The following is a 27,613-nucleotide window of genomic DNA, read 5'->3' as shown; positions in this document are numbered from 1 at the left end:
TTGTTTTTTACATATTGCTTCTCTCATTCAAATGTGAGCTTCTAGAGTCCAGGGACCCTTGTTTTTGCCCTTCTTTGTATTAGCAATGTGCTTGACTTACAATAAGTGCTTAATATGCCTATTGACTGAGGGAGCCAGGGTATGGAAGCAACTTGCATAGTCTGTACACCACAAATTATAATTGCTATCTATACTCATGAGGGGGTAGTCATAGAGAATACTGACATTTGGTGTGAAAATTATTTTGAGATAAGGTACTCATACGAACTTAAAATCACTTGTGGACAGTTTTTTCAAGAAATATAATTTTCCAAATGTAAATGACATAGTACTCCTTTGATATCATCGTTGGCTCATTTTGGCAACAAAATTATTTTTAACAAATTTTTAGCGAAAATATTTTTCCTATATTCATAGGTTAGGAGAGCTGGAAGGGACCCTAGGCATGATCTAGTCCAACATCCTGCTTCAAATGCTTATTATTTGTAGCAGCTCTTTTCTGGTAGCAAAGAATTGGAAATTGAGGGAATGCCCATCAACTGGAGAATGGCTGAACCAGTTGTGGCATATGATTGTAATGAAATACTATTGTGTTATAAGAAACGATGAGCAGGGTGCTCTCAGAAAAACCTGGAAAGACTTAACATGAACTGATGCAAAGTGAAGTGAGCAGAACCAGGAGAACATTCTAACAGCAATGTTGTATGATAATCAACTGTGAATGACTTAGCTATTCTCAGCAATACAATGATCCAAACCAACTCTGAGGGACTTATGATGAAAAATGCTATCCATCCTCAGAGAAAGAAGTTTTTTATTTTTCTTGGGTTTTTAGATTGGTCTATGTTTTATTTTACAACATGGCTAATATGGGAGAATATGTGCGTATTATCTGTGTAACAGAGGCAAATCCCTTAACCTCCCTGGGCTTCAGTTTCCTCATTCGTAAAATAAGGAGACTGGACTATATGGCCTCAAGTCCCTTGAAACTCTAGGTCTGTGATCCTGTAATACAGCATACAGATGAGTAAACAGGCCTAGAGAGGCAGTGATGTAACCAGGACTATATGTGGCCAATAACAGGCTGGGATTGGAACCCAAGTCTCTTCAGTCTGGGACTTATTCTGGTAAACCACGCTGCCTCCTTTTGTTGAATCCTAATTCATTTGATGTGACCTCCTAGGTGTTTTGTTCAGTCCCAGCACATCTGGCTCCTGGGGACAGCTTTTGGAGAAGAGAGATGAGGCAGTAGAAGTATTTCGCTGACCAGCCCACTTTAGGATCTTTGCTAGCATGACTGCCATCTTCCCTCTCTGCCCCCTCACCCCACCCCCACTTCCTCCTGGGCACCAACTGACATCACAGGGAGAATTCTGGGATTGGTGAAGCTTGAATTGTGAAGTCACCAAGCTGAGCCACCCACAATCTCCCAAAGCAGAAGGGTAAGCCTTGGAAAGGAGACCTCAGGGCAGCAGCTAAAGGGAAAGGTAAGAAGGCAGTGCTCAGGTTAAGGAAAGGTAAAGGTAATGGGGACACACTACTATCGGGTGCCCTCCAGGGGCATCTGGACGACTGTGTGCCTTCGGGTGCCTTCCACCCTATCTCTTCATCTTCCTGCCCAACCCAGAGCAAGGCACTAGGCTCCATCACAGGTCTCAGGGGGTCTACCTCTTTTCAGAATGCAAGGGAATTCTGTGTAACCTGGGCTTTTCAATTCAATTCAGTTCATTTCAGACATTTATTACGCATTGGCATTCTGGGTCCCTGTTCCACATCTTCTGTGTATGTCTCATTTCCCACCATCTTGGGATGAGATTATGGAGCTGCCATCACAAATAGGAATTCATCTTCACTAAGAGTGTAGAACACCAATTGTTCAGTGACCAAAAGACCCAGATAGAAGTCCCTGCTGCCTCTACCCACAATCTAAATGTCCCACTCACTGGTGATCAGCAAATGGATCGTGCTCAGTCCACATAGCACCAGAGAGGGTGGGATTCCCCAATCAACTGGTTCTTCCCCCCATTTTATAATTGGCAAACTCCCAGCTCCTACCCCTCTTATCCCTGCATTGAGACAAATAACCTATCTTCCCACTTCTCTCCAGACTCTCATCCCTATCTACTTCAGCCCTATGCCACGGGCACCATCCACAGCCTCCAACTTCTGGAACTCCTCTTTTGTTAAACTTCCATTCACCCCAGATCCCTTCAAATCCTCTCCATCTTTTGAGGCTAATGGAAACCTGACTCTCCAGAAGACACAGAATCTATAGTATGGGACAATACTCTCATGGGCCCAAAAATCTTGATCCAGAGGAGTGGACCCATTTTTTGCCTCTTACTGCCACCAGACCAACCCCTATGACCTCCTCCACTTCTGAATTTCACTTCTTCCATCTTTATCACCCAGTCCGGATCTTTATTGCAGTCATCTGCTGGCCTCCAGACCATTCTCTCTCCTTTAAATTTTTATCTTATTTTTATTGATACTTTTTTAAATATCACATTCATATTCAAAGATGTCCCTCCCATTCACTACTTAGGGAACTATCTCTTCTTTATGTGTGTGTATACATATATACATATATTCTATTTTTACCATTAACAAAATTCTATTGTATCTTCCTACCCCATTTTATGTTTTATCCCCTTCCCCCACCACCACCATTGGGGGGGAAGGGAAACCAGAACCCTCATAACAAATAAGGATAGACAAGCAAAACAAATTCCCACATTGGCCATGCTGAATATATATCTGGGTGTGTGTATGCACATACATATATATATATATATGCAGAATCAGAATATATCTCATTCTATAGCATATCACCTCTCTATTGAGAGGTGGACAAACATGCTTCATTATCAATCCCATGAAATCATGGAATCATGGTTAGTCATTGTGTTTAATCAGTTCTTAAGTCTTTTAAAACTGTTCTTTAAATTGTTGTTGTTACTATATAAATTATTATTCTGGTTTTGCTCATTTCACTCTGCATCTCCCTAGGTTTCTCTGAAACCATCCCTTTCATTATTTCTTACAGTACCATAGTATTCCATTACATTCATATGCCATAATTTAACCATTACCCAGTTGACTGGGAAGCCATCCCTTGTAACAAAGATTTAAAAAAAAAAAGGGAAAAAACTCACCAAAATAAACCAACACATCTGCTGAGTTGGTCAGCTAATGATATAATCCACAACTACAATACCCCATTTCTGCAATGAAGGGAAGTGCATTTTCTCAAATCTTAATATTTTCGCTACCATTCAGTTTCTCCTCCTTTCTACTTACATTACTGTGGTAATTGTGAATATTGTTTTCCTGATTCTAGTTTACATTTGTCTGCAGCATTTCATATAAGACTTCCCATGTTTCTGTGAATTTTTCATATTCATCATTTCTTGTGATATAGTAATACTCCATCACATTGATCTACCACAATTTGTTTGGCCATTCCCCAGTTGATAGTCACCTACCTTGTTTCTAGTTCTTTACTACCACAAGAAGTATTGCTATGAATATTTTGGTGTACATGTAGCCTTTTCTTTTTGGCTCTGATCTCCTTGGGTTACATGCCTAGCAGTGGGATCTCTAGTCAAAGAGTATGGGCATTTTAGTCACTTTTTAAAATTGCTTTTTGGAATAGATCAATTCACAGCTCCATTGAGTGTAAGTATACTTACTTTCCTCCAACCCCTTTAACACTTGACTATTTCCATCTTTTTTTATCTTTGCAATCTGATTAATTGAAAGGTGAAACCTCTTTTTTTTTTACTACTCTTATTATTAGTACTTTGGAGAAGTCTTTCATATAGTTATTAATAATTTGCAATTCTTTTGAGGATTATTTACTCATATCCTTAAACCATTTATCATTTGAAGAATAGTTCTCGGCCATGTATTTTGTTAATGTCCTATGTATTGCACAGCAGTTCCCTATTAAAGATAATTGATGCATTTCCCCCCAATTGATAGTTTTCCTTCTTACCTTGCTGCACTTGTTGTTTATTCAAAATTTGCTCTTCTTCAAGGAATTCCTAATACATCTCACAGCCTTTTTTCCATCCTAAACCCTGCCCTCATACTCAAGAACTTGAATATATATGTGGCTATCCCTTCAAATACCCTGTTCTCCTATTTATCAAGCCCTTCAATTCCCATCAATCTATATCTTCACCCCAAATTATCCACTTACAGGGATATACCCTTTAACTCACCATTATTTACATATATTGTCCTACCTCCATAATCCAGAACTCTGAAATTCCTCTCTTATCATAACCCCCTATCCTTCTATTTCTCCCTCTGCCTCACTTCCTAAACCTATTTGTTATCCTCACCACAACTTCCAGGCCTGCCTTGTTCTTCCCATCTGTCTCCTCTGTCCTCACTCTCCTCCCTTCATGATCTTGATATTATAATTGTACTTTTCAATTATATACTATCATCTACCCTTGAATTCCTTGTTCCTTTGTCCCGTCTCCAGTCATACTTTGTCAAACTCCAACCTGGGGTAATTCCCACTAACCACCTGTAGCATCAAGTGATGTTGATTGCTAATAGGAAAAGTCACACATCTTTGTGTACCAGGTATAACAAAAAATTTTTAAATAAATGTATTGGTATCTTTTATTTTTACATCACCTAGATTTCCCTTTGTACTTTCTCCCTTCCTCTCCCAGAGTGCGCTCCCTTATAACATATAATCTTCAAAGAAAAAAAGGAAAAGAGGAGAAAAAGGAAGAACCCCCCCATCCAGCAAAACCAAACAGTACATTAAAAAAACACATTATTTGCAATGTTCTACACCTGTTCACAGCACTCTCCTCCCCTCCGTCACCCTATACCTCTACAAAGGGATTTAGAGAGGTGTCATCTATCTCAGGGGACCATGTTTGTGTTTTTATATTTTCACAAGATTGTGCTGTAACTACTATAGTTAATAAGCCTTTATTGTTGGTGAAAAAAAAATTATATATTTTGACGTTCTATCACCTTGATTTTGAAGTATATCTCTCCCCTGCCCCCTAAAAAGGTGAACCATCCCATCTAACAATGATTTTAAAAGAAGGAAAAAAGCAATTCAGCAAAACTAAGCAACACATCAACTGAGTCTAATAGTATATACACCCATACACACCGTATTCCACACCCATAGTACCCCATGTCCACAAGGGGGGAAGGGAGATGCGTTTTTTGATCTCTTCTCCAGGGCTAAGCTTGGCCATTATTATTATGTAGTGTTCACTTTCATTTTTGTTATTATTCTTTCCATTTACATTATTGTAATCCTTGTAAATGTTGTTTTCCTGGTGCTGCTAATTTCACTCAGCACCAGTTCATTTAAGTCTTCCCACACATCTCTGAAGTCTTTATGTTTTATCTCTTATTGAAGAGCAGCACGATCAGTGGACTACAGTTTGTTGAGTCCTTCCGCAACTGATTGGCTCCTACCTTTTTTTTCCCGGTTCTTTGCTGCCAAAAAAAAAAAATGCTATTCTGAATATTTCAGAGTTTTTCTGTTTTCCACCTCCTTGGGGCATATACCTAGCAAAGGGGATCTCTGGGCCCAAAGGGTATTGATATTTTAGTAACTTTTAAGCAAAATTCCAAGTTATTTTCCAGAATAGTTGAACTAATTCTCAGCTCTACCAGCAGTTTATTGGTGTGTTTCTCTTCTCAGAGATTTATGTGCTCTTCATTCCATACTTTCTCTTTCTTTCTGGGAGCTTACCCCCTCAATCATTCCATCTCATTTTCAGTCTCTCCTTCTGCATGGCTGCCTTCTCTCACCACCTACAAACATGCCCAGGTCTCCTCCATCTTTAAAAAACCTTCTCTTGACCTAGTCATTCCTTCAAACTGTCATTTTTTACCCCTCCAACCTTTCACAGCATTTAGCAGTTAATGGCAGTGCCTGGCACATAGTAGCCATTTAATAAATGTTTATTGATTGACTGATTGATTTCACCACCAAGCTCTTAGAAAAAGTAATAGAGCAATCTATACTCTTCACTTCCATTCCCTCACATCTCACCTAACTCCTTGCAGTCTGGCTACTGATTGACCCTGCCACTAGGCTGAAACTGCTTTCTCCAAATTTACCAGTGATGTCTTCTTAAAATGGCTAACTTTTCAATCTACTTTTAAGCATTAACCACCCCTCCCTCCCTTCTCCTGAATGCTGCATCTGCCCTTGGCTTCCAGGGGCACTGCTCAGCCTTGATTTTCCTCTGACTGACCATTTTTTCTCAGCCTCCATTACTAGATTACTGGATCACCATCCATCTTCTTCCCAGTAAATGTGGATGTCATTCAAGTTCGTTCTCTCTCTCTCTCTCTCTCTCTCTCTCTCCCTCTCTCCCCTCTCCCTCATTCTCTCTCTTTTGTCTCATTTTCTTTCTCTTTCTCCCTCATTCTTACTCTTTTTTTCTCTCATTCTCCTCATTCTTTTTTCCTCATTCTTTCTTCCTCATTTTCTCATTCTCTCATTTTCTTTCTCTTTCTTCCTCATTCTCTTCATTCTCCCTCATACTCTCCCTCACTCTTCACTACCTCTCATTCTCATTCTCTTTCTTCCTCATTGTCTCTCATTATCTCCTCTCTCTCTCTCCCCTCACTGACATTTTATCCCCTCAATTTGAAAAGGTCTTTGCAAAACTTCAAGTCTTATATAAATGCTACCTTTGTTCATTACTGTCATTATTATTATGGAAATAACAAAAGATTAACTATGAGGTTGCAACACAGACTTGATAAAAAAACAAACCAGAGATTCTAAAAGGCAGAGTTGAAGAGGGAGTGTATCCCAAGCAAGAGGAACAGCCCAGGGCTCACTTTCCTCATCTGTAAAATGAAGGCATTGAACTAATCTTGATGGGCCTATCCAGTTCTAAATCTTTGATTTCCCGGATCAGAGATCTGGCACGTTCCTCCCCGGCTGGGGTCACAATACTCACTTCACACACCCAGCTTCAGGGAGAGTTAAAAAAAAAAAAAAGGCAGTAGGAGGAGGCTACTATCAGTCGACTCCTGATTGGTTTCTCCGCTTCTCTGCTTTCTAGTCAGTCCTTCCAGTAACTGCCAAATTACTGTTCCTAAAACACTGTGTCTAACCTTGCCACTCCTCAACACAAAAATCTTCCAATGGCTCCCCATTTGATTCTATGATATTCCAATACAAAATAAAATTCATCTTGGCATTTTAAAAACCTTTGCAATCTGTATCTTACCTACCTTCCCATTTTATATTACTATATTATGATATAAAATATGTTACTATATATTTACTTTGCTAAATATACTATATTATCTATTTTATATTACTATATCATATATTTTATGTTACTGTGTCGTATATTTTATGTTATCGTATAAAATATATTACTATATGTACTACATCATCTATTTTATATTACTGTGTTGCGTGCCGGTGGGTCCCCTAGCTGACGTAGTGCACTTAGTCAGCTATCCCACCCAAGCCGTCGCTTGCATACTCACCCCGCAGTCTTCAGATGTCTCTGGCCCCCCCGTGGTGAGAGGGGAATGACTAGACAGAACACCCGAGTTGGCAGTTGCGTCTTTATTGATTACATTGCTTGCTAAAACTAAACTTGCTCTGCTCGCTCCCTGCCCCAAGTCCTCTCCCCCCACCCCCTCCTCACTGCTCTTCAACTCCCCCGAACTCCTCCCCCCTACGCCCGTGCTCCTCCTCCGTTCCTCCTTTGTAGGTGGAGCTCCGTCCTGTTACAGAGGCCCTCCCAGTGCCCATTCGACGGTTGGTAAACGTGGTGCGTCTCTGGGCAAGCCCAGGTGCTCCTGGGCAGGTAATAACCTCCAGGCGTCTCAACTCCCCTACAGGAGGCCAGAGGTCCAGAGCAGGGCCCTAACATTACTGTATTATATATTTTATTTGACTGTTACATATTTATATTACTATATATACTATATAAAATATATGACTATATATTATATATTTTATGTTACTCTGCTATATTTTATATTACCGCATATACTATATAAAATATATTAATATATTTTATGTTCTACATGTACTATATAAAATATATTACTACATTTCATATTACTACTTACCTAGATCCATTTATGCATTTCCTTTATATGCATTCAGCATTGCAGCCAACGTAGACCACTTGCTTGATCCTCCAGCTTGATGAGCCGTATCCCATCTCTATGACTTAGCACAGACTGTCCTCTCACGCTTGGAATACTCTCCCTCTTCAACTCTGCCTCTTAGAATCGCTGGTTTCTTTTTAAGTTTCAGCTCAGCTGCTACCTCATTTCCCCATCTCCATAAAAATAATAGTTAGCATTTGTATAACATTTTAAGGTTTGCAAAGACCTTTTCAAATATCTCATTCTATCCTCACAACAATCCTGAGAAGTAGGTGTTATTATTAATCCCTCCCTAATGGAGAAACTGAGACAAAGGTTAAATGACTTGCCCAAGGTCACACAGCTAATAATAACAGTAATATTAGCTAACATTTATACAGCCCTTACTGTGTGCCAGGCATTGTGCTAAGTGCTTTACAATTATTATTTCATTTGATCCTCATAACAAACCCTGGGAAGTAGCTGCTATTCTTATCCCCATTTTACCGATGAGGTAACTGAGACAAATAGAGGTTAAGTGACTTGCCCAGGGTCACATGGCTAATAAGTGTCTGAGGCTGAATTTGTACCTAGGCCTTTCTGACTCCAGGCCTGATACTTAATCCACTGCACCACCTACCTGCCCCCTGAAATTACTTTATATATCCTTATCTGCAAAAATGTTACAACCCCCGTCCCCAAGAAAGTAAACTCCTTGTGGGCAAAGATTACTGTTTCATTTTTTGTCTTTGTATTCCCAGTAGCTATCACAGCACCTAGGATACACGATAGGCTGCTTAATCAATGTTAATCAATTGAATTAAGCACAAGCTAAGAATATAAAGGTTTGGTTTGGTTTGGTTTGTTTGTTTGTTTTGTTTTTAATGACCATCCCTGCCCTTGAGGAGCTTATATTCTATTAATCACACCCGCAATTATAATACTAGGTGACGGGCTCAAAGGAGAAAATCAGACTGTCTACTAGAAAAATTTGAGTGGGAGATCACTTTTAACCCTGAGGACCAGGAAGAGGTTTTGGTGGCTTGTAAGCTAAACCATGAAGGAAGAAAGAGGACTTCCATGGGCAAGGAAGAATTCAGATCATGGTTGTGGGGTAATAGGGGAAATCTGGAGTTAGAGTCAGGGGATGGGGTTTGAATCCAAGCTTTGCATCTTACTATCTATTTGATCTTGGGCAAATCATTGCATGTTTTTGGGGTCTCAGCTGGTGGCTCCCAGCTCTAAATCTATGATGCCTGCATAGGAGATGAAATGTTGGCCATGAGAAGCAGCTAGTGGAGTTATTTTGCCTGAAACTGTGTGGGAAGGTGAGTGATGTGAAATAAGCCTGGGAAGAAGGTATCAAATCCAGGCCATCATCAATCTGGAGCCAAATAGGACAATAAAGGCTATCTAGTCCAATGCCTCCTCCCCCTACCCCCATTTTACAGATGAGGAAACAGAGTCTCAGTGGGGGTGAACATGATTTGCTTAAGGTTAAACAGACAGCAAGCAAGCAGAGCTGGGATTGGAACTCAAACACACTAATTTTAAATCTGTCATTCTTTCTTGCAGGGCTGAGTTTGTATTTCTGTTGTTGTGTAGTTATATCCAACTCTCCATGACCCCATTTGGGGTTTTCTTGGCAAAGATGCTAGAGTGGTTTTCTATTTCCTTCTCCAGCTCATTTTACAGATGAGGAAACTGAGACAAATAGAGAGTAAGTGACTTGCCCAGGGTCACACAGTTAGAAAGTATCTGACATCACACTTGAACTCAGGTCTTTGACTCCAGGCCCAGTGCTCTATCCACTCCTCCACCTAGCTGCCTTTATATTTTTTTACCCAATGAGCAGTAGGATATCACTGAAGATTTCTATCCAGGAGAACAGTAATATGGTCAGACGTGCATTAGGAAAATAATTTTAGCAACTGTGTAAAGAATGGACTGGAAAAGCCAGAGAGAACGAACACGGGGAGACCAGTTATCACAATATTACAATATATTATAATATATACAACATATTACAATATAAAGAGATGCAGGGGGCAGCTAGGTGGCGCAGTGGATAGAGCATCGGCCCCGAAGTCAGGAAGACCTGAGTTCAAATTCGACCTCAGACCAAACACTTGACACTTATTAGCTGTGTGACCCTGGGCAAGCCACTTAACCCCAATTGCCAAAAAAAATAAATAAATAAAAGAGAGAGAGAGATGCAGAGAACCTGAACTAGGGTGGTGGCCCTGGACATGGGGAGAAGGAAGACATATACCACTCTTTGGGCAAGGAGCGTTTAAAAAAATTTAAATTATTTAAAGTGATTTAGCTCCTTTAACCTTGCCTGAGATGGAAGCAGAAAGTGTGTGGGTAAATATTTAATAAATACATGAAATGCTTTTTAAGTTCAATCTGCATTATGATTCACATTTTCTCCATCACTCTTTTAGCCTAAACAATAAACAACAACAACAACAACAACAATGAACCAAGCCTTGACTTGTAGCATTTGCCATTTTCTAAGGTGTAAATACACTGAAAATTTTACAATCAGCTCTTCAAAGCCTGGCATTAGCTGGCATCAGCACTCTTCTATTCAGTTCAATTCAACAAACATTTTCCATGCCTAATACGGGCAAGACAAAGCCTTGACCGCTTCATTGCTCCATGTGTACTGTGACTATTTAGCCATTGTTAGTCTAGGGAAACTAGGAGGCTCAGGCACCGCTATTCCTTTGCGTTGTTCATTTCCCGTTCCCACTGGTTCTTCTGGCCACTACTGGTACAGTAGGTCCAAGGCTGGACTGGAAGTCCAAAGAATTTGAGTCCTTGTCCCTGCCTAAGTCTCCTACTAACTGTGTCACCTTGGGCAATCCACTTAATCTCGCTGAGACTCAGTTTCCTCATCTGTACAATGGGGATAGTAATGGCACCTACCTCACAGGGTGGTTATAAGAATTAAACGAGACAACGTATGTACGGTGCCTTGTGAACCCACTAAATAAAGACTAGTTGTTGCTGCTGCTGCAGTTATTGTTGTTATTATCATTATCTGCCCTATACCATGAACATGGAGGTCGGTCTCTGGGGCCCTGGATCTTGAGCCATCGTCCAAGAGCAGCAGGGAATCCTAGATTTAGAGCCAGAAGGGACCTCAGAGGTTTCATCAATTCCCTCGTTTTGCAGATAATAAAATGGAGGGCCAGAGAGATTAAAATGGGATTTGCCAAAGATCACACAGGTAGTCTTAAGTAGCAGGGGCAGAATTCAAACCTAGGTCTTATGATAAATCCAACACTCATCATATGGAAGACCTTTGAGTTTCGGCTTGGGTTTAGGGGCTTCTTTGGAGCAGCTAGGTGGCGCCATAGTTCCAGGCCTGGAGTCAGGAAGACTTTCTGAGTTTAGACACTTACTAGCTGTGAGACCCTGGGCAAATCACTTAACCGTGTTTGCCTCAGTTTCCTCATCTGTAAAATGAGCTAGAGTAGGAAATGGCAAACCACTCCAGTATCTTTGCAAAGAAAACCCCAAATGGGGTCATGAAGAAGTCAAACAAGACTAAAATGACTGAACAGCTACAAAATGGTCCTCTTACTGCCTTTTCCTTAAGTTAGGCTTCCCTTTCCCCTTGGTTTTGGGGAGATCCCATGCTTCTCAAGTGGCCTGTTTGTCAGGAAAGGTGAATAGATTGACTCATTCTGTAGGGTAGGGGTTTCTAGTTTGGAGTACATATTCTGCTAAGAAGTATGAAAAGCTGGGGCAGCTAGGTGGTGCAGTGGATAGAGCACCGGCACTGGATTCAGGAGGACCTGAGACCTCAGACCAAACACTTGACGCTAGCTGTGTGACCCTGGGCAAGTCACTTAACCCCATTGCCTAGCCAAAAACAAAACAAACAAACAAACAAAAAAAGAAAAGAAATATGAAAAGCTTGTCAAGGGGGTATAGGGAATATTTGGTAAATTACAAGACCTCTTGGCCTTAATTATTGAAATTAATTTCTTTATTTTATTTCTGTAGGTATGCATGGAAAAATCCAGATTATTTTTCTTTTCCTATTAGGGGGTCCAGGAGGGTTTACCGAAAGCTTTAAAGGCCCAGGACAGAAAAAAGTTAGAAACCCCTCCTTATGAAGGTTCTCCCTAAGACAAGGGTTGAATGTCCTACAGTTTTGTTTTTTTTTGTAGTCAGAGAAGCTACTCCCCAGCCCCATCTTCCCCACCCCAGCCCCTGAGCAGGCTACATTATTTGACTTCAGTATAACATCTCCTCCTGCTTTTCTTTTCCCCAGGGCCCTCCCAGTACTGAGTCAAGCATCACATCCCTCTGACCCACCGTGAACTCAACCCTTCCCCTCATCCCCTGCCCCCTAAGATCCCACAAGCCCAAGTCAAGATGAGTAACAACAGCCTCTGCATCTTTGAAGACCGGGTCCTCTGCCCCATCTGCCTGGAAGTGTTCCGCAACCCTGTCACCACAGCTTGCGGACACAACTTTTGCATGAACTGCCTCCAGGACTACTGGGACCACCAGGCAGCCATGGGGGAAACCCCTTACTGCCCCCAGTGCCGGGAGGTCTTCACCTCCAGACCCCACCTTCGAAAGAATGTCATCTTAGGAGAGATCGTGGCCTGTTTCACCCAGAACCAGACTCCAGCGCCAAACAGAGCAGTGGCCGGGCCTGGCGATATCCCTTGTGACTTCTGTTCCCCAGAAAAACTCAAATCGGTCAAGTCATGCCTGCAATGTGCAGCCTCCCTTTGCGAGAACCACCTGCGCACTCACTATGAGGACCAGGTGTTCCAGGGTCACCGTCTGCTGGAGCCTATCTGGGATCTCAAAGCGCAGCTATGCCGAAAACACCGAAAACTTCAGCGGCTCTACTGCTGGACAGAGGGTTGCTGCGTGTGTGGGGCCTGCCTGCTGGAGGAACACAAGAATCACGACACCATCCCACTGGAGGAAGAGAGAGCCCGCAAGGAGGTGAGGGAGGAAGGCTGGGGACTGGGGAGGGAGGCTTTCTTTGTGATGCCTACTGGCCCACTGCATGCCTTTTTAAAAAGCTCCATGGCTGAGATCATCCTCTCGGGTGCAGTAGGGCCCAGGGTCAGGGAATGGCTCAAGAAGGCCGGCGTGCTACAAGCTTAGGGATTTCTGGTGACAGCCATGTTTGGGGAATCTGACAATGAGAGCCCTAAGCATTCCTCACATTGGCCCCGGACTGACTTCTCTTCCCACACTCCCTTCTCTTCCCCGTTGCTGTCCCATCAGCAGGAGGGTTAAGGATGTCTGCTCTCAGCAATGTCTAGCCAGCCACTCTGCTTCCCCATCGCTGAAAATGATGCTTCCTAGCTCTCCCACACTGGGATGAGCTTGTGGGGCCTCAGTGAAGTTTAGATTTTAATCCGTGCCAAGACTCAGTTCCAGCCTATGATCATCAGTCTTCTAACTCAGCTATAATATAGTCAGACACTCTCAGGTCTAAAACAGAGCATGATAATTTATTTAATAATAATAATACTAGCTGACAATTTTACAAAGTGTCCCAAAAGTCTTAATGCAGTTTTAAGGTTTAATCATTTCAGAAGCATAAATGTTCCATACAAAATGCATCATTTGAAAGTGTAATTATTTAAATTTCTTATGTACTTGTTTAGCTTTGTAAATTTTGAATAATAAATTTTAAATTTAAGTTTAATTTTTAATTAAGTTTAATCTAATAAAATTAAGTTTATATTTAATCTTAAGAAAGATGATACTTTCTTAAACCAGTGATGGGTCAGTAGAGGAGGTCTTCCTGCTTGGACACGCCAGTCCATTGATCTATATCTCTATTAGACTTTTTTTTGGGGGGGGCACATCAAAACTGTCCTATGTGCACTGATACTTTATTATTTGGATAATCTTAAGGCTAAGATCACAAATGAAGTACTTTTAGTCACTGAACAGAAGATGATGAAAGTTTTATGAAGCCCGAAAATTGACTTAGAGTAAGATATAGCACAAGAAGGTAATGTTGAATTTTAATAAGAAACATATTGTCTTAAAATTTTAGATAATTGGCACAGCTAGGTGGCGCAGCAGATTCAGCTCCGGCCTTGGAGTCAGGAGGACCTAAGTTCAAATCTGGCTCAGACACTCGACCCTTACTAGCTGTGTGACCCTGGGCAAGTCACCTAACCCCAACTACCTCACCAAAAAAAGCAAAAAAAAACACCAATTTAGATAATTAACCTTTTAAATGTGGCTTTTTATAAGTTTGTAGCATTCATATTTCTGAAGTTATTAAAGCTTTAAACCACACAAAGAAATTTGGGATGCCCTGTAGAATGTTTCAATATTTACAAAGGGCTATACACTTATTAACTCATTGGACCCTTTTTATAGAAGGGGAAACTCAAACATAGAGAGATTAAGCAATTTTCCCAGGGTGATAAAGCCAGTAAGATTCAAACTCAAGGTCTTTCTGACTCCAGGTCCCATGCTATAGCCCAGGGGTGGGGAACTTGTGGCCTCAAGGCCACATGTAGCCTTCTAGGTCCTTGGGTGCTGCCTTTTAACTGAGTCCAAGTTTTACAGAACAAATCCTTTTGTTAAGGGGATTTGTTCTGTGAAGTTTGGTTTCAGTCAAAGGGCCACACTTGAGGACCATAGGGCCACATGTGGCCATTAAACCACCTAGCTACTTCATTCTAGTTAGTCATAGAATCAGATTCTTGGAGGTCACCTTAATTAAACCTCTCACTTCTACAATGAAGGGATCCATTCTTTTTTTTTTTTTTTTGAGGTAATGAGGGTTAAGTGACTTGCCTGTGTCACACAGCTAGTGTCTGAGGCTGTATTTGAACTCAGGTCCTCCTGACTCCAGGGCCCTTTGCTGTATCCATTGCACTACCTAACTACCCTGAAGGGATCCATTCTACAACCACGCTAGATGGAGGATGGGAAGGGGGTAGCATCCTCTACTTCCAGTGATCAGGCAACTCCCTACCCAGCAAGGTGACCCATTCCATTTTCAGATAGCCCTCATTGTTAAAAAGTCCTTCCATATATAATAAGAGCTAGTGTTGGCAGCTAGGGGGGCGCCATAGTTCACAGAATGCTGGGCCTAGAATCAGGAAGACTCGTCTCCCTGAGTTCAAATGTGGCCTCAGATACTTACTAGCTGTGTGACCTGGGGTAAGTTGCTTAACCCTGTTTACCCCAGTTTCCTCATCTGTAAAATGACCTGGAGAAGGAAATGACAAACCACTCCAGTATCTCAGCCAAGAAAACCCCAAATGGAGTTGTGAAGAGTAAGACATGGCTGAAAATGACTGAATAACAACAGCATTTATATAGTGCTTTAAGGTTTGCAAAGCATTTAAGGCAAAGTTGCAAAGCACTTACATTTTCTTATTTGATAACATATAAATATATACACACATATATGCATACATACACATACATATATACACATGCATAATGTTTGTGTATATAGATAGATAGATATAAAGAGAGAAAGAGCATGGCCCACATCTGTGTATGTATATGTATGTGTGTAAATATATATATATAGAGAGAGAGAGATTGATATGTCCACATAGACATATCTATACAGATACATCTATATCTACCTCTCTATATATCTGTCTATCTATCCATCATCTATAAAAACAGGGGCCATGTTCAGAGTTGTTATTTCTTGCTTCTGGTCAACTACATGAGAATTTTGGAGCCTCCTTCCAGCCCAGCACAGAGAAGACACGGTGAGCCCTGAGTAGTTTCCTTGGTATCCTCCCTCCCCCTCTAACAGCGACAACATCAGTTAAATGAAGGGATAGCTTCTGGCTTGGCCTCCTGAACTTTAGCTCTCCAGGTAGTATCCAGTGGAGGAGGTGGGGGGAAAGGGCAGGCCCTTCTCCACCCTGGCACCATGGCTACAGGGCCCACAAGATGGCCAGACTAGAGGGCTCAATGAGGTGAGCTTGCACATAGGCTTTAAGCTGTCTCTTTCTCTTTTGTGTTTGCTTTCCTGAGTAGATGACTGAGCAGCAACCTTGAGATGGATATGTCCGGGATTGGAGGTGGCCTCTGAGTTCAAGAAATCTGGAAGTCTTGATTTCAGTGGTAGCAGCATCCATAGGAGTGGTGGTGGCTGATAGCAGGGGGAACCTCTACACTGGATAGGAAGACTGGCTCAGCCCTGGCCATTTTGTCACAGATATACACTAGGAGCTTTTTGGACAGTGCAGTGCTAGTTCTGCAAATTGCTTTATGTTCTGATAAGGTTTTATTATCAGCTTTCTAGCAGATTGTAACAGTAATTATATGTTAAGTTACTGAATCCTGTTCTGTTAATATACATTTGTGTCTTTTATGTATAGCATTTTTTTGTGTATATAGTAATAAATTACCTGACCCATACTTGACCCATATTGTACATTGAATATATTTTTCTCCCTACCCTAGACATAACCCAAAAAATAAACCAACCCAGGAATGGTGGGGGGTTTACTGAGCCACAAGCTGTAAGAAAAGAGAGCCCCTTTTCATTAGAAGCAGGCTCCCCCAGGATTGAACTTGGTTCCACTGCATGGTGGAGCATAGGATAGAGAGTCGTATCAGCCCTCCTAGCCCCTTTGGGGACCTCATCAGGTTTTTGAGGGGCTGATGCAGGAACTTACGCTTCATCAGGACATAAACACTGTAGGATTGTTAATCAGTCATTTTATGTTTCACTTTAGCCCTCCTATGATATATCTGCTGGTAAAATGTCCAGGGCTGAGCCAGTCCTCCTATCAGTGTCCATCCTTTCTAATGTAGAAGCTCCTCTGTCATCAGCTATCACCACTCCTGTGGATGCTGCCACTTCCAGACTCCTTTTTTTTTAAATAATATTTTATTTTTCCCAATTACATGGAAATATAATTTTTAACATTCATTTAAAAATTTTTTTGAGTTCCAAATTTTCTCCCTCCTTTACTTCCCCCCTCCCTGAGATGAAAAGCAATTTGATATAGGTTATATATGTATAATCATTGCAAAACATATTTCCATATTAGTCATGTTGTGAAGAAAGACACAGACCCAAAGAAAAAGAAACCACAAAAAAGTAAAGAAAGTGAAAAATAGTGTACTTTGATCTACATTCAGACTCCATCGGTTCTTTCTCAGCTTCCAGACTTCTTGAACTCTAAGACTGCCTCCAATCCCAGACACATCCATCTTAAGGTTGTCATCTACTCAGGAAAGGAAACGCAAAAGAGAAAGAGACAGGCTAAAGCCCATGTGAAAGCTCACCTCACTGAGCCCTCTGCCCTAGCCACCTTGTGGGCCCAGTAGCCATGGTGCCAGGTTGGAGAAGGGCCTGCCCTTTCCCCCCACCTCCTTCACTGGATGCCACCTGGAGAGCTGAAGTTCAAGAGGCCAAGCCAGATGCTATTTCTTCATTTAACTGATGCTGTCACTGGTAGAGGGGGTGGGAGGACACCAAGGATCTACTCAGGGCTCGCCATGTAACTTCTCTGTGCTGGGCTGGAAAGAGGCTCCAAAGTTCTCACGTGGTTGACCACAACCTAGAAAGGGCAACGCTGAACATGACCCTTGTTACATTTACATTGAAGCAAAATTTGCCTCTGTACCTTCTGTCCACTGGTTTGAGTCCTATACTCTGGAACCACAAAGAATAAGCCTAGCAGTTTTTCTAGCTTCTATAGCCCTTTTGATACTTGAAGAATGCTCTCATGCTCTGTCTCAGACCTCTTTTCCCCAGTCTGAATGCTCTCATTTCCTTCAACAGTTCCTCAAGGTTCCTCAGCATCCTGGTCACCCTCCTTTGAGTGCACTTTAGTCAATGCCTTTCTTAAAGCAGAGTGTCCAGAACAAGACAGAAAAATCTAGGAGTCCTCCCACCATCATATTTGTTCCAGATGACAAAGGGACTCAGTCATTTCCTTTGCCTTTGACACTCTTCCTCCAGTATTGTTCAGTATCTTATTCCTTTTTGGGCAGCCACATCACACGTTTTTTCATGTTCAGTTTGAAGCCAACTAAAATCTCTCAATCTTTTTCAAAGAAACTGTTGTTCAGCCAGGTCTCTCCCATCCTGTTACTTGAGAATTGTTTTTGTAAGCCTTGGTGGAGGACCTTATGTGTATCCTATTCAATACTGTATCATCATCTCATTAGTTTAAGTGCATAGTTCTGACCTCTAGAGATTTGATGGGGAGGAGGGAAGAGAGGCAGCTGTGGTGTGGTAGATGAGAAGCTGGCCTTGAAGTCTCAGGATGACCTGAGTGTTTCAGTCCTGTCTCTGACAAATACTAGCTGTGTGACCCCAGGTGTGTCACTTAATTTCTCTGTGTGAGCAGCCAGACAGCGTAGTGGATAGAGTACTAGACTTAGGAACAGAAAGACTTTAAACTCATAATTCTGTCTCACTTACCAGCTCTGTGATCCTGGGTAAGTCACTTAACCTCTGTCTACCTGTAAGATGAAGATAATAATAGCACCTACTTCCCAGGGTTGCCGTGAGGATCAAATGAGTTCATGTAAGTAAAGTGCTTTGCAAACCTCAAAGTGGTATATTTGTTGCTCAGTAGTTTTCAGTCATGTCTGAGTCTTCATGACCCCATTTGGAGTTTTCTTGGCAGAGATACTAGAGTAGTTTGCCATCTCCTTCTCCAGCTCATTTTACAGATGAGGAAACTGAGGCAAATAGGGTTGACTTGCCCAGGGTCACCCAGCTATTAAGTGTCTGAGGCTGAATTTGAACTCAGGTCTTCTTGACTCCAGGCCCAGTCCTTTATCCACTATACCACCTAGCTGCAGCCAGTATCATAATTCAGTTGAATAAATATTTAAGAAATAAATATTTCTTGAGCATCTGTCAAACATTAGCTATCTCTGTTACCTTTTTGTGTATGACCCATCATTTTGATAGGCATGCTTTCCACATCTTCATTAAGACATCAGTGAAAATATTGAACAGAACCAAGCTGAGGGTTGGCACTGTGAAGAGCCAACTGTATCAAAGTCAGTCATCCCATAATGTGGCTGTTATTGTGTACAATGTTCTCCTGGTTCTGCTCATTTCACTCTGCATCAGTTCATGTAAGTCTTCATGTAAGTCTTTCCAAGTTGTTTTGAAGTCTGCCTGCTCATCATTTCTTACAACACAATAGTATTCCACTACATTCATATACCACAACTTGTTCAGCCATTCCCCAATTGATGGGCATCCCCTCAATTTCCAATTTTTTGCCACCACAAAAAAGAGCTGCTGTAAGTATTTTTGTCCATGTATGTCCTTATCCTGTTTTTATGATCTCTTTGGGATACAGACCTAGAAGTGGTATTGCTAGGTCAAAGGGTATGCTCAATTTTATAGCCCTTTGAGCATAGTCCAAACTGCTCTCCAGAATGGTTGGATCAGTTCACAACTCCACCAACAATGTATTAGTGTTCCAATTTTCCCATATCTTCTCCAACATTTATAAATCATTGTCCTGTTTTGTCATGTTAGCCAATCCGATACATGTGATATGGTATCTCAGAGTCATTTTGATTGGCATTTTTCTAATCAATAGTGATTTAGAACATTTTTTCATATGACTATAGATAGCTTTAGTTTCTTCCTCTGAAAACTATCTGTTCATATCCTTTGACCATTTATCAATTGGGGAACTCTCTCCTCATTTTAAAATCCTTTCATGACCAGACCTAGATCTGACTTCTTTCCTCCTAAAGCCACTAGGTCTGGAGATAGGAAGAGAGCCTAGTGCTCTGCAGAGCAGCATGTGGGCCCTGGGTGTGCTAGATAGAAGTCAAGGGAGAGAGAAAAGGACAGCTTGATCACATCCATAGAGATACTCTGGTACTGTGTGTTGCTATATGACACTGAAGCCTCTTTTTTAAAAGGGAACTCCAATACTCTCATGACTTCTCATCTCATTGATTGGACTATTCCCTCCAATATTGCTTATTGTAACTCATCTATGTCTATACATCTCTGTGGCCTGTCTATTGCTTTTGGAAAGGGGTTCCATTCTTGACAAAAAGGCTTTAGTAGCTCAAATCCATCAGTACCTCTGAAATGCAATGGTTTCTCTCTCTCATCTTCTCTCTCTCTCTCTCTCTCTCTCTTTCTCTGCAATCAAAGTTAAGTGACCTGCCCAAGGTCACACAGCCACTAAGTATCTGAGGCCAGATTTGAACTCAGGTCCTCCTGACTCCCAGGGCCAGTGCACTATCCACTGTAGCACCTAGCTGCCCCAATGCAGTGGTTCTTAGGGGAAAACAGAACAATGACTTTGGCAACAGAGGGGAGAAGTCTGTCCTTCTTAAGGAGGTGACTCCTTCTGTATCCCCTCCCCTCTGCCCCAGGTAGAAGTCCGGAAAGTCCAGGCCAACGTAGAGAACCAGATGTTGATCATCGCATCTGATAGCCAGAAGCATCGTGGTCGGGTAGCTTTCCTCACGGTAAGGTTGGCATAGGCTCTTATGCCCAGGCTTCTAGGGTGTCCCTTGGGGAAGCCCACAAGTCAGGCTTTAGTGGGATGTTACAGGGCTTAGAAAGACATCCAGGGAGTCAGCATCCATGTAACACCTCCATCCCTGACTTATCAGGGTGAATGAAATGGTTTGGGGTAGGATGGAATGAGATGAGATGAGATTGGATTGGGATATTGGGATAGGATGAGCTAAATTAGTATAGGAACAGGTAGAACCTATCCCCAGAACCTAACTGAAAGTAGTTAGGACCCCTTGTTTGGATTCCCAATTCCATTGCTAGCTTCTGGCCATGGGGACACTTTGGGGACAAAGCCCCTGAGTTAGCTCTAGATCTAATATACTGTCCAAACCACTGGGCATTTGCCTTTTTTCCCCTCACTGAAAGGGCTTACCTGGTTGTGGGACCGAGGGAAGGGTCTTGGCTCAGGCACTGGGAGGTACCCTGTGCCATGGGTTCAAGATCCTCAAAGTAGAAGGGAGATCAGGGATTCCTCTCCCCTACCCCTCCAGAAACTGATCCAGACAGTACGAGAGGATGTAAACCGTTGTTTTGCGGACATCGGGAGGGAGGTAAAACGGCTGCAGGTGAAAGTCTTGGAGTTTGTAGAAAAGGAGGAGGCAGCTGCCCTGGGTCAGCTGGGCAGCTCTATCCAACAAAGCCACAGTCGCCTCTTAGAGCTAGAGGGTGATAGTGTCTGGCTCCGGAATCTGCTCACCAACCAGAGTGACCAGCAGTTTTTAGAGGTAGGAGTTCCTCGAATAATACTACCTCTTATCCCACCGCTAGCCCTTCCCCAAGCCCTGCCTAGGTCTTATAGCAGTAGAACAGCCGCTGGAATAGGCATCAGAAGCCCTGGGTTCTGCTCACGGCCCTACCACTGACTTGCTCTGCAACCTTGGGCAAGTCACTTCATTATGAAGATGTGGAATCAGTCAGCCCATTCCCTTGATCATCTTTTGGGTAAGGTGATCAGATGAGCTCTGAAGGCTAGACTGAGAACAAATTCTTACTCCAGCTTCCCCCAACAAGGCGGAGTGGAAAGAATGTGATACTCAATCCCCTCCTACAAAGCTCAATCCTACCTTTCTGTTGGAACTATATCAGAGCACTAGGTCAACTTCCTATGAGAGGCAGCTAGTAGATAGTGTTGGATTTGGAGTCAGAAAGACCTGAGTTCAAATTCTGCTTCAGATACTTACCAACTGAGGACCCTGGGTAAGTCACTTAACCCCTTTGGGTCTCAGTTTCTTATATGATAAAGGTCAGACCTTGGCCCCTAAGATACCTTCTACCTCTAAAGAAAGAATGCAACACTTCAATCGTAGGTCTCTTCCATCTTTAAACTTATGATCAATGTGTCATACTTTTTCTCAGTGACTGCCTCAGCCATGTCAGACCAGGTCTGGAAGGTGAGATGGAAGCAAATTCCTCCCTTCAATCCCCTTCTTCTCCAGCCTAGACTCAAGTGGAATGGACTGAGGATAAATTTGCAAGCAGTTACATTCTTGTCATTCCCTCATCCTGGACAAAACTGTATTTCTTAGGCCCTCATTGAGATCAAAATGCCAAGAAAAGAACCACTTTAAAATAATTCCCAAGGCTCAACAGAAACCTTCTCTCATTAACAAAAAAAAAAAAAGTGGACCCTCAATGACCCACCCAACTGATCCATAGCTTACGCCATGTCCTGCCATAAGTGTGGCAGTACCCTGAGCTTGGAGCATTTGCCAGAATCATAAAGGAGGAGGGAGGGAAGGAAGGAGAGAGGGGAGAACGCATGGGAGTTGGAAGACAGGCAATTTGTGCCCCACCTCCCTCACCACCACAGCTGCCACCCCTGGGGCAGCCCGAAGTTCCCAGACACTGCTTGGCACACAGCTGATGGAGAGGGCTCCTCTCCCCGGGTCCCTGGCCACCTCCTAGGAGTTCCCAAGGTTGAAGCGGTTCCCAGCCTGCACAGAGTCACTGCTGGGCACCACGTGTGAAGAAACAAACAGCTTTCCTCGGCTCTCAGAGATCCTGGCTGAACTGCGGGCCCAGCTGGCTGTAGTGGGCCTCCGCTTTGTCAACCAGCTTCTTCTAAAGGGTGAGTGTCGGTCAGTCAGGAGGGCTTGATGGGAGCTGGGAAGGGAGTGAAGAGGAGTTAGGGACTGGGGATCATTTGCTTGTGTCTTTCCTTCCGAACACCCACCTAGTTGGAAGAGAACTTGGGAGAGGGTAAAGAGATAGGGAGAACCTACATTGTTTATACTTTGGGTGGGGGGGGACACCTGGCCTGAGCCCTGGACCACTCTGTCAGGTAACCTGGCCACTTGTGACTGGGAGAAACCAGCTGTAGGGAAGTAGTCTGAGACTATTCTCAACTGAGGTCTACACCTCAGGTATGCATCTCAGATCTCCATCTGGGTCTGCATTTACATCTACAAAAGGGTCTTTATCTCCTCCAGGAATTAAGATGCGTTCCTATGAGGTGTTGCCCCCAGCGGTGGACAGAAAGAATCTACTGAAGTGTGAGTCCGGGGTCCTGGGGTGCCTTGCCCTTTGAGGGGGATGGAAGCAGCAAGGTGCAGTGGGGAAACGGTGTCAAAGGACCTGGGTTCAAATCCCAGTTTTGCCACCTACTATCTATGTGACCCTGAGTAAATCATTTAAACTTCTAGACCTCCATTTCCTTATCTATAAAAATGAGGAGATTAGATTAGATGATCCCTAAAGTCTGTTCTAACCCTAAGGTGAGCTTGCAAAGGAACAGTCATTTCTGCCACCTACTCTTCTTCCATTCTGTTCCCTTGCTAGAGATAACAGCCCTCTCTATCCCTCCCCACCCAACCACTATCCCAACCCCCAAGCAAATAACCTTGAGACTTCAGGGATGTTGCTGAGAGTTGACTTTAGGTAGCCTCATCAGGAGGTGAGTGGAAGTTCTGCTGGGAGAAGACTTCATACTGGCAGACCCGGAGCTCCTCCTGACCTTGAGATTAGCTCTGCTGTACATAGGTGGTCTAGTTCCTGGATGTAACACAGCCTCTGGCCATAGTGGGTGATTGCTAGCATCCAGTGGGACCAGGGCAAAGCTGGGAGCTAGTGCCATATTCCTTTGGCTTTAACTGAGCCAGGCCCTTCTCTATCCTCTGCCTCCTTCCACAAACTAAGTCCCCAAGGTCCCCCTGACCTTTCATTTGCCATCCACTTCATACCCAAATTCATATCCAAGGCCCAGCTCTCCCCCTCCATCACCTTCCACACGCACCTCAAAGCCCAACTCTCTGCAGGTAGCTTTCTCTGATTAAACAGATATGGAATGTTCCCTCTACATACATAGGAACATAATTCTGCATTCCAGTTATTTGTAATTAAAAGATTCTATATGAAGAGCACACTGTGTCCTCTCCTTAGCAAGACAGGGAATGAACACAGCAGTATCACTGGCAGCCCGTCAGTTCATTCCCCACTCCCTGGTACCTCCTGTCCAGCTAGATATACAATATGTGCCCAATCTACAATCTGTCAGCAGTCAGCAAGTATTTATTTGCTAAGCACTTGCTGTACGCCAAGCATTCTGCTAAGTGTGGGGTTCCTCCCTGTAAGAGCCTAGCCAGTTAAAATCCTAAGCCCCAGTCTCCCTCTGATCTCCTGCTAAGGTAACCTAGGGAAAGGCCAACTAGTCAGCCTTTTACACCGAGGCAGCTCAGTTGGGTGAAGAGGAGGCTGGAGGGAAAGAGGCCAGAGCTGAGGGACCCCCGAAGGGGTCCCCAGGAGGCAGGGCCTTCTCAGGTGAAAGGAATTACTCTCATGCAAATGATATGCAAATCAGCACGTCTTCTTTTCTCCACGGAGTCCAGAGCTCCAGGCTCTCTTGGTTCCTGGTCTGCAGCGTTGTCCCTCCCCTCCTTCCCCTCTCCCACCCCCACCTCCACCCCCTCACCAGGCTACTGCAACTTGAACTTTGACTCAGCCACGGCCAGCGAGGAGCTGTTCCTGTTCAAGGAGACCCACTCGGTGCTGAACCTGGGCATCCTCCTGGAGCCCTACGCCTCAGGCCCTTTCCCGGGGTTCAACCAGTGGCCCCAGGTGCTGTGCACCCGAAGCATGGCCGAGGGCCAGCACTACTGGGAGGCCGAGGTGTCCAACTCGTGGGTCTGCGTGGGCGTCACGTACAGCTGCAGCCCCCCGCCCAGCGGGCGACCCCGGCGCAACATCGTCTACCTGATCGGCCGCAACAGCGCCTCGTGGTGCCTCGAGTGGGACTCGCTCAAATTCTCGGTCTGGCACAATAACACGCAGACCGTGCTGCAGGGGGGCTACTACCGCACCATCGGCGTGGCCCTGGACTACCCGGCCGGCTGCCTCTCCTTCTACGGCGTGGCCGGGAGCATGAGCCTCATATACCGCTTCCTCACCAATTTCCTGGAGCCACTTTACCCGGCGGTCATGGTCAGCAGCGGGGCCTCCATCACCCTCAAGCAGTACCCCGAGTCTTAACTTGACTAGGGACGGTCGGAAGGGAGGGCCGCCCCCTCCCCACGCCGCCTCCCGCCGCCGCCCTCCCTCTTGGCCAAGGTCTCAACTACAAATAAAATTGGATTCTATCTCGCTCCAAGGACAACAGTGGTGGAAAGAGATTCTTGGCGAGTGGGGAAGTTTGGAGGGCCAGAGGAAGAGGACGGGTGGGGAAAGCTAAAGGGGTCTCCAGAGGGCCAGGAAGAGTATCCAAGGGATGTTCACCCCCCCCCATTTTTAATCCCCACCCACCCAACACTCACTTTGGCCTTTAAGCATCACCCACCAAACGCCTAGGTAAAAGTGGGGTGAACGCAATACAACTCTGTCACCACCCTCCCTTTGCAGGCTTCCAGGCACAATGGGATTTGGAGAAACCCAGCCCAGGGTAGGCCCTCTGAGGTCCTTAGGGCTTTCTTCTCCCCACTGAGAAGGAAGTTCAGTCCTCACTAACAAGAAATTACAAATAAGATGCTCCTAGAGCTTTAGCTCAGCAGACATTCCAAGCCATCCCTAGGCATCAAGCTCTGGGAGAGATCCAGGCCCGATTTACCCTGCTGTGGAAAACACAGGCAAGCCTACAGAATGGAGATGACTTGTGGTTATGATTCTTCTCAGCTATCACCAGCGTGTCCATCATCTAGATTCAAGACCAGAGCACAGTAACACTGACTGTCAGATCCCAGGGAACCAGCTAGGGATTTCTGAACATACATGAGATTGGTTCAGATTGAGGAGGTTTCTAGGACCCACTGCTAAGGGATGAGATTAGGAGTGAGGGATATTGAAAGGCCTTCCCTATCCTTGGAACTTGTCTTGGGTCTACTCCCCCAGCTGAGGGTAGGGCTGCTATGATTTTTAGGGAAAGCTCAGACCCCTGGGGGGCTGAGGTGTGCTGTATTCTGGATTGTTAGCTTCAAACTAGGGTTGAAATGGATTTCCAGAAGGTGCAGTGGGGACAAAGGAAACTACATAACCTCTTTAACTAACAGACTTTAACTCTGACAAACTTTACAGAGAAATAAGTACCTGGATTGGAACCTGAGCTTAGACACTTAAGTAGGTGATTCCATGCATGGCAAGTTACTTCACCCCTGAATCTTAGTTGACTCATCTGTAATTATACTTTCAATACCTATTTTGAAATGCTATGGAATGTGAGTTATTACTGTACAACCCCCTTATTTTACAGAGGAGGAAACTTGAGACCCAGAGAGGTAAAGGGACACACAGCTAATAAGGAAAAGAATCATGATTCACACTGAAGGCTTCTGACCACATTTGTAGTGTTCTTTGTACCACACCAAGCTATCTAGTCTTGCCACAGACTCAAAGATAATTGGGTGGAAACAGGAGTCCAGGACCGACTGAGCCCATGTCTCCATCCCCAGAATTCTCGTCAAGCCTCTAAAACATAACAGAGTATTGACTGACCCTGCTGTGAGGTGAAGTATTCAAGTCCAAGCCCACACCTGGTTCAGTCTCCACCCTACTGTTTTCCCGAAAAAGAGGCTAGGTAAATTTTAAGGCTACCCTAGAGCTGTCCTCTCAGCCCTGCCCACCCCACATCTGTCTAAACTTTTGGTGGGCTTTTTAAAAATTTTACTAAAAAAAAAAAAAAGATATATTGTGATAGCTTTTGTTTATGTATTACAATCATTTCTGGAAATATTTCCCCTTCTCCCCCACCCCACCCTCCCCAAATTAAACCCTCCTTTGTAAAAAAGATAAATATTTATGTAAATCCTATTGATGTATATAGCATTTTGCTATAGTAGACTCCCACCTCTCTGCTAGTTGACCCCTTTCTTGTAACAGATAAGCCAAAAAAAAAAATGCAATGCCCCGTCTCTGATGATATATACAATATTGTTCTTAGTCATCTCCCATCTCTCCACCAAGAGAAAGGAGGTATGTTTTATCATCTGTTCTCCCCATACTATTATTGGTTTTTTAGTTACTTGGAATTTGACTTGAGGCCTTGGCAGCCTGCCTGACCAGCAGTCCTTGAGGAAGAGAAAGTTTAACATTTTTTCTCAGTTACATGTGAGGATGATTTTTAACCTTTTTTTTTTTTACAATTTTGAGTTCCAAATTCTCTCTTCCCTCCCCTCCCCTCCCCCATCATTATGAAGTCAGGCAATTTGATAGTGGTGATTCACGTGTAGTCAGGCAAAACATATTTCCATATTAGTTATGTTATGAAAGACAACACAGACCCAAAACAAAACAAAACAAACCCCAAGAAAAATAAAGAAAAAAAAATTCTTTGCTCTGCATTCAGATTCCATCAGTTCTTTCTCTGGAGGTAGTGTTTTCCATCATAGGTCCTTCAGAATTGTCTTGGATCTTTGTATCGCTGCTGGGAATAGCTAAGTCATTCACAGTTGATCATTATACAACATTGCAGTTACTGTATACACTCCTCTCCTGGTTCTGCTCACTTCACCTTGTATCAGTTCATGTAAGTCTTTCTAGAAGCATGGGTTCTTA

General features: G+C 43.5%; 1 protein-coding gene across 1 annotated transcript; it reads left to right on the top strand.

Annotated features, from left to right (window-relative positions):
* Positions 1–12,432: 12,432 nt before the first annotated feature.
* Positions 12,433–25,102, top strand: LOC114050773 (E3 ubiquitin/ISG15 ligase TRIM25-like; the record flags this gene model as incomplete). The annotated part of the gene is made up of 6 exons (XM_027872676.1): positions 12,433–13,107; positions 20,491–20,586; positions 21,130–21,363; positions 22,544–22,706; positions 23,068–23,130; positions 24,549–25,102. Coding segments are annotated over 6 exons (1,785 nt in total), but the record flags the coding sequence as incomplete, so codon positions are not given.
* Positions 25,103–27,613: the final 2,511 nt, after the last annotated feature.

The sequence above is a fragment of the Vombatus ursinus genome, unplaced genomic scaffold (genome assembly GCF_900497805.2).
Source record: "Vombatus ursinus unplaced genomic scaffold, bare-nosed wombat genome assembly UNPS02014801.1, whole genome shotgun sequence".
NCBI lineage: Eukaryota > Metazoa > Chordata > Mammalia > Diprotodontia > Vombatidae > Vombatus > Vombatus ursinus.
Note: the sequence above shows the minus strand (reverse complement) of the source record. Positions and strands in the feature narration are given on the sequence as shown.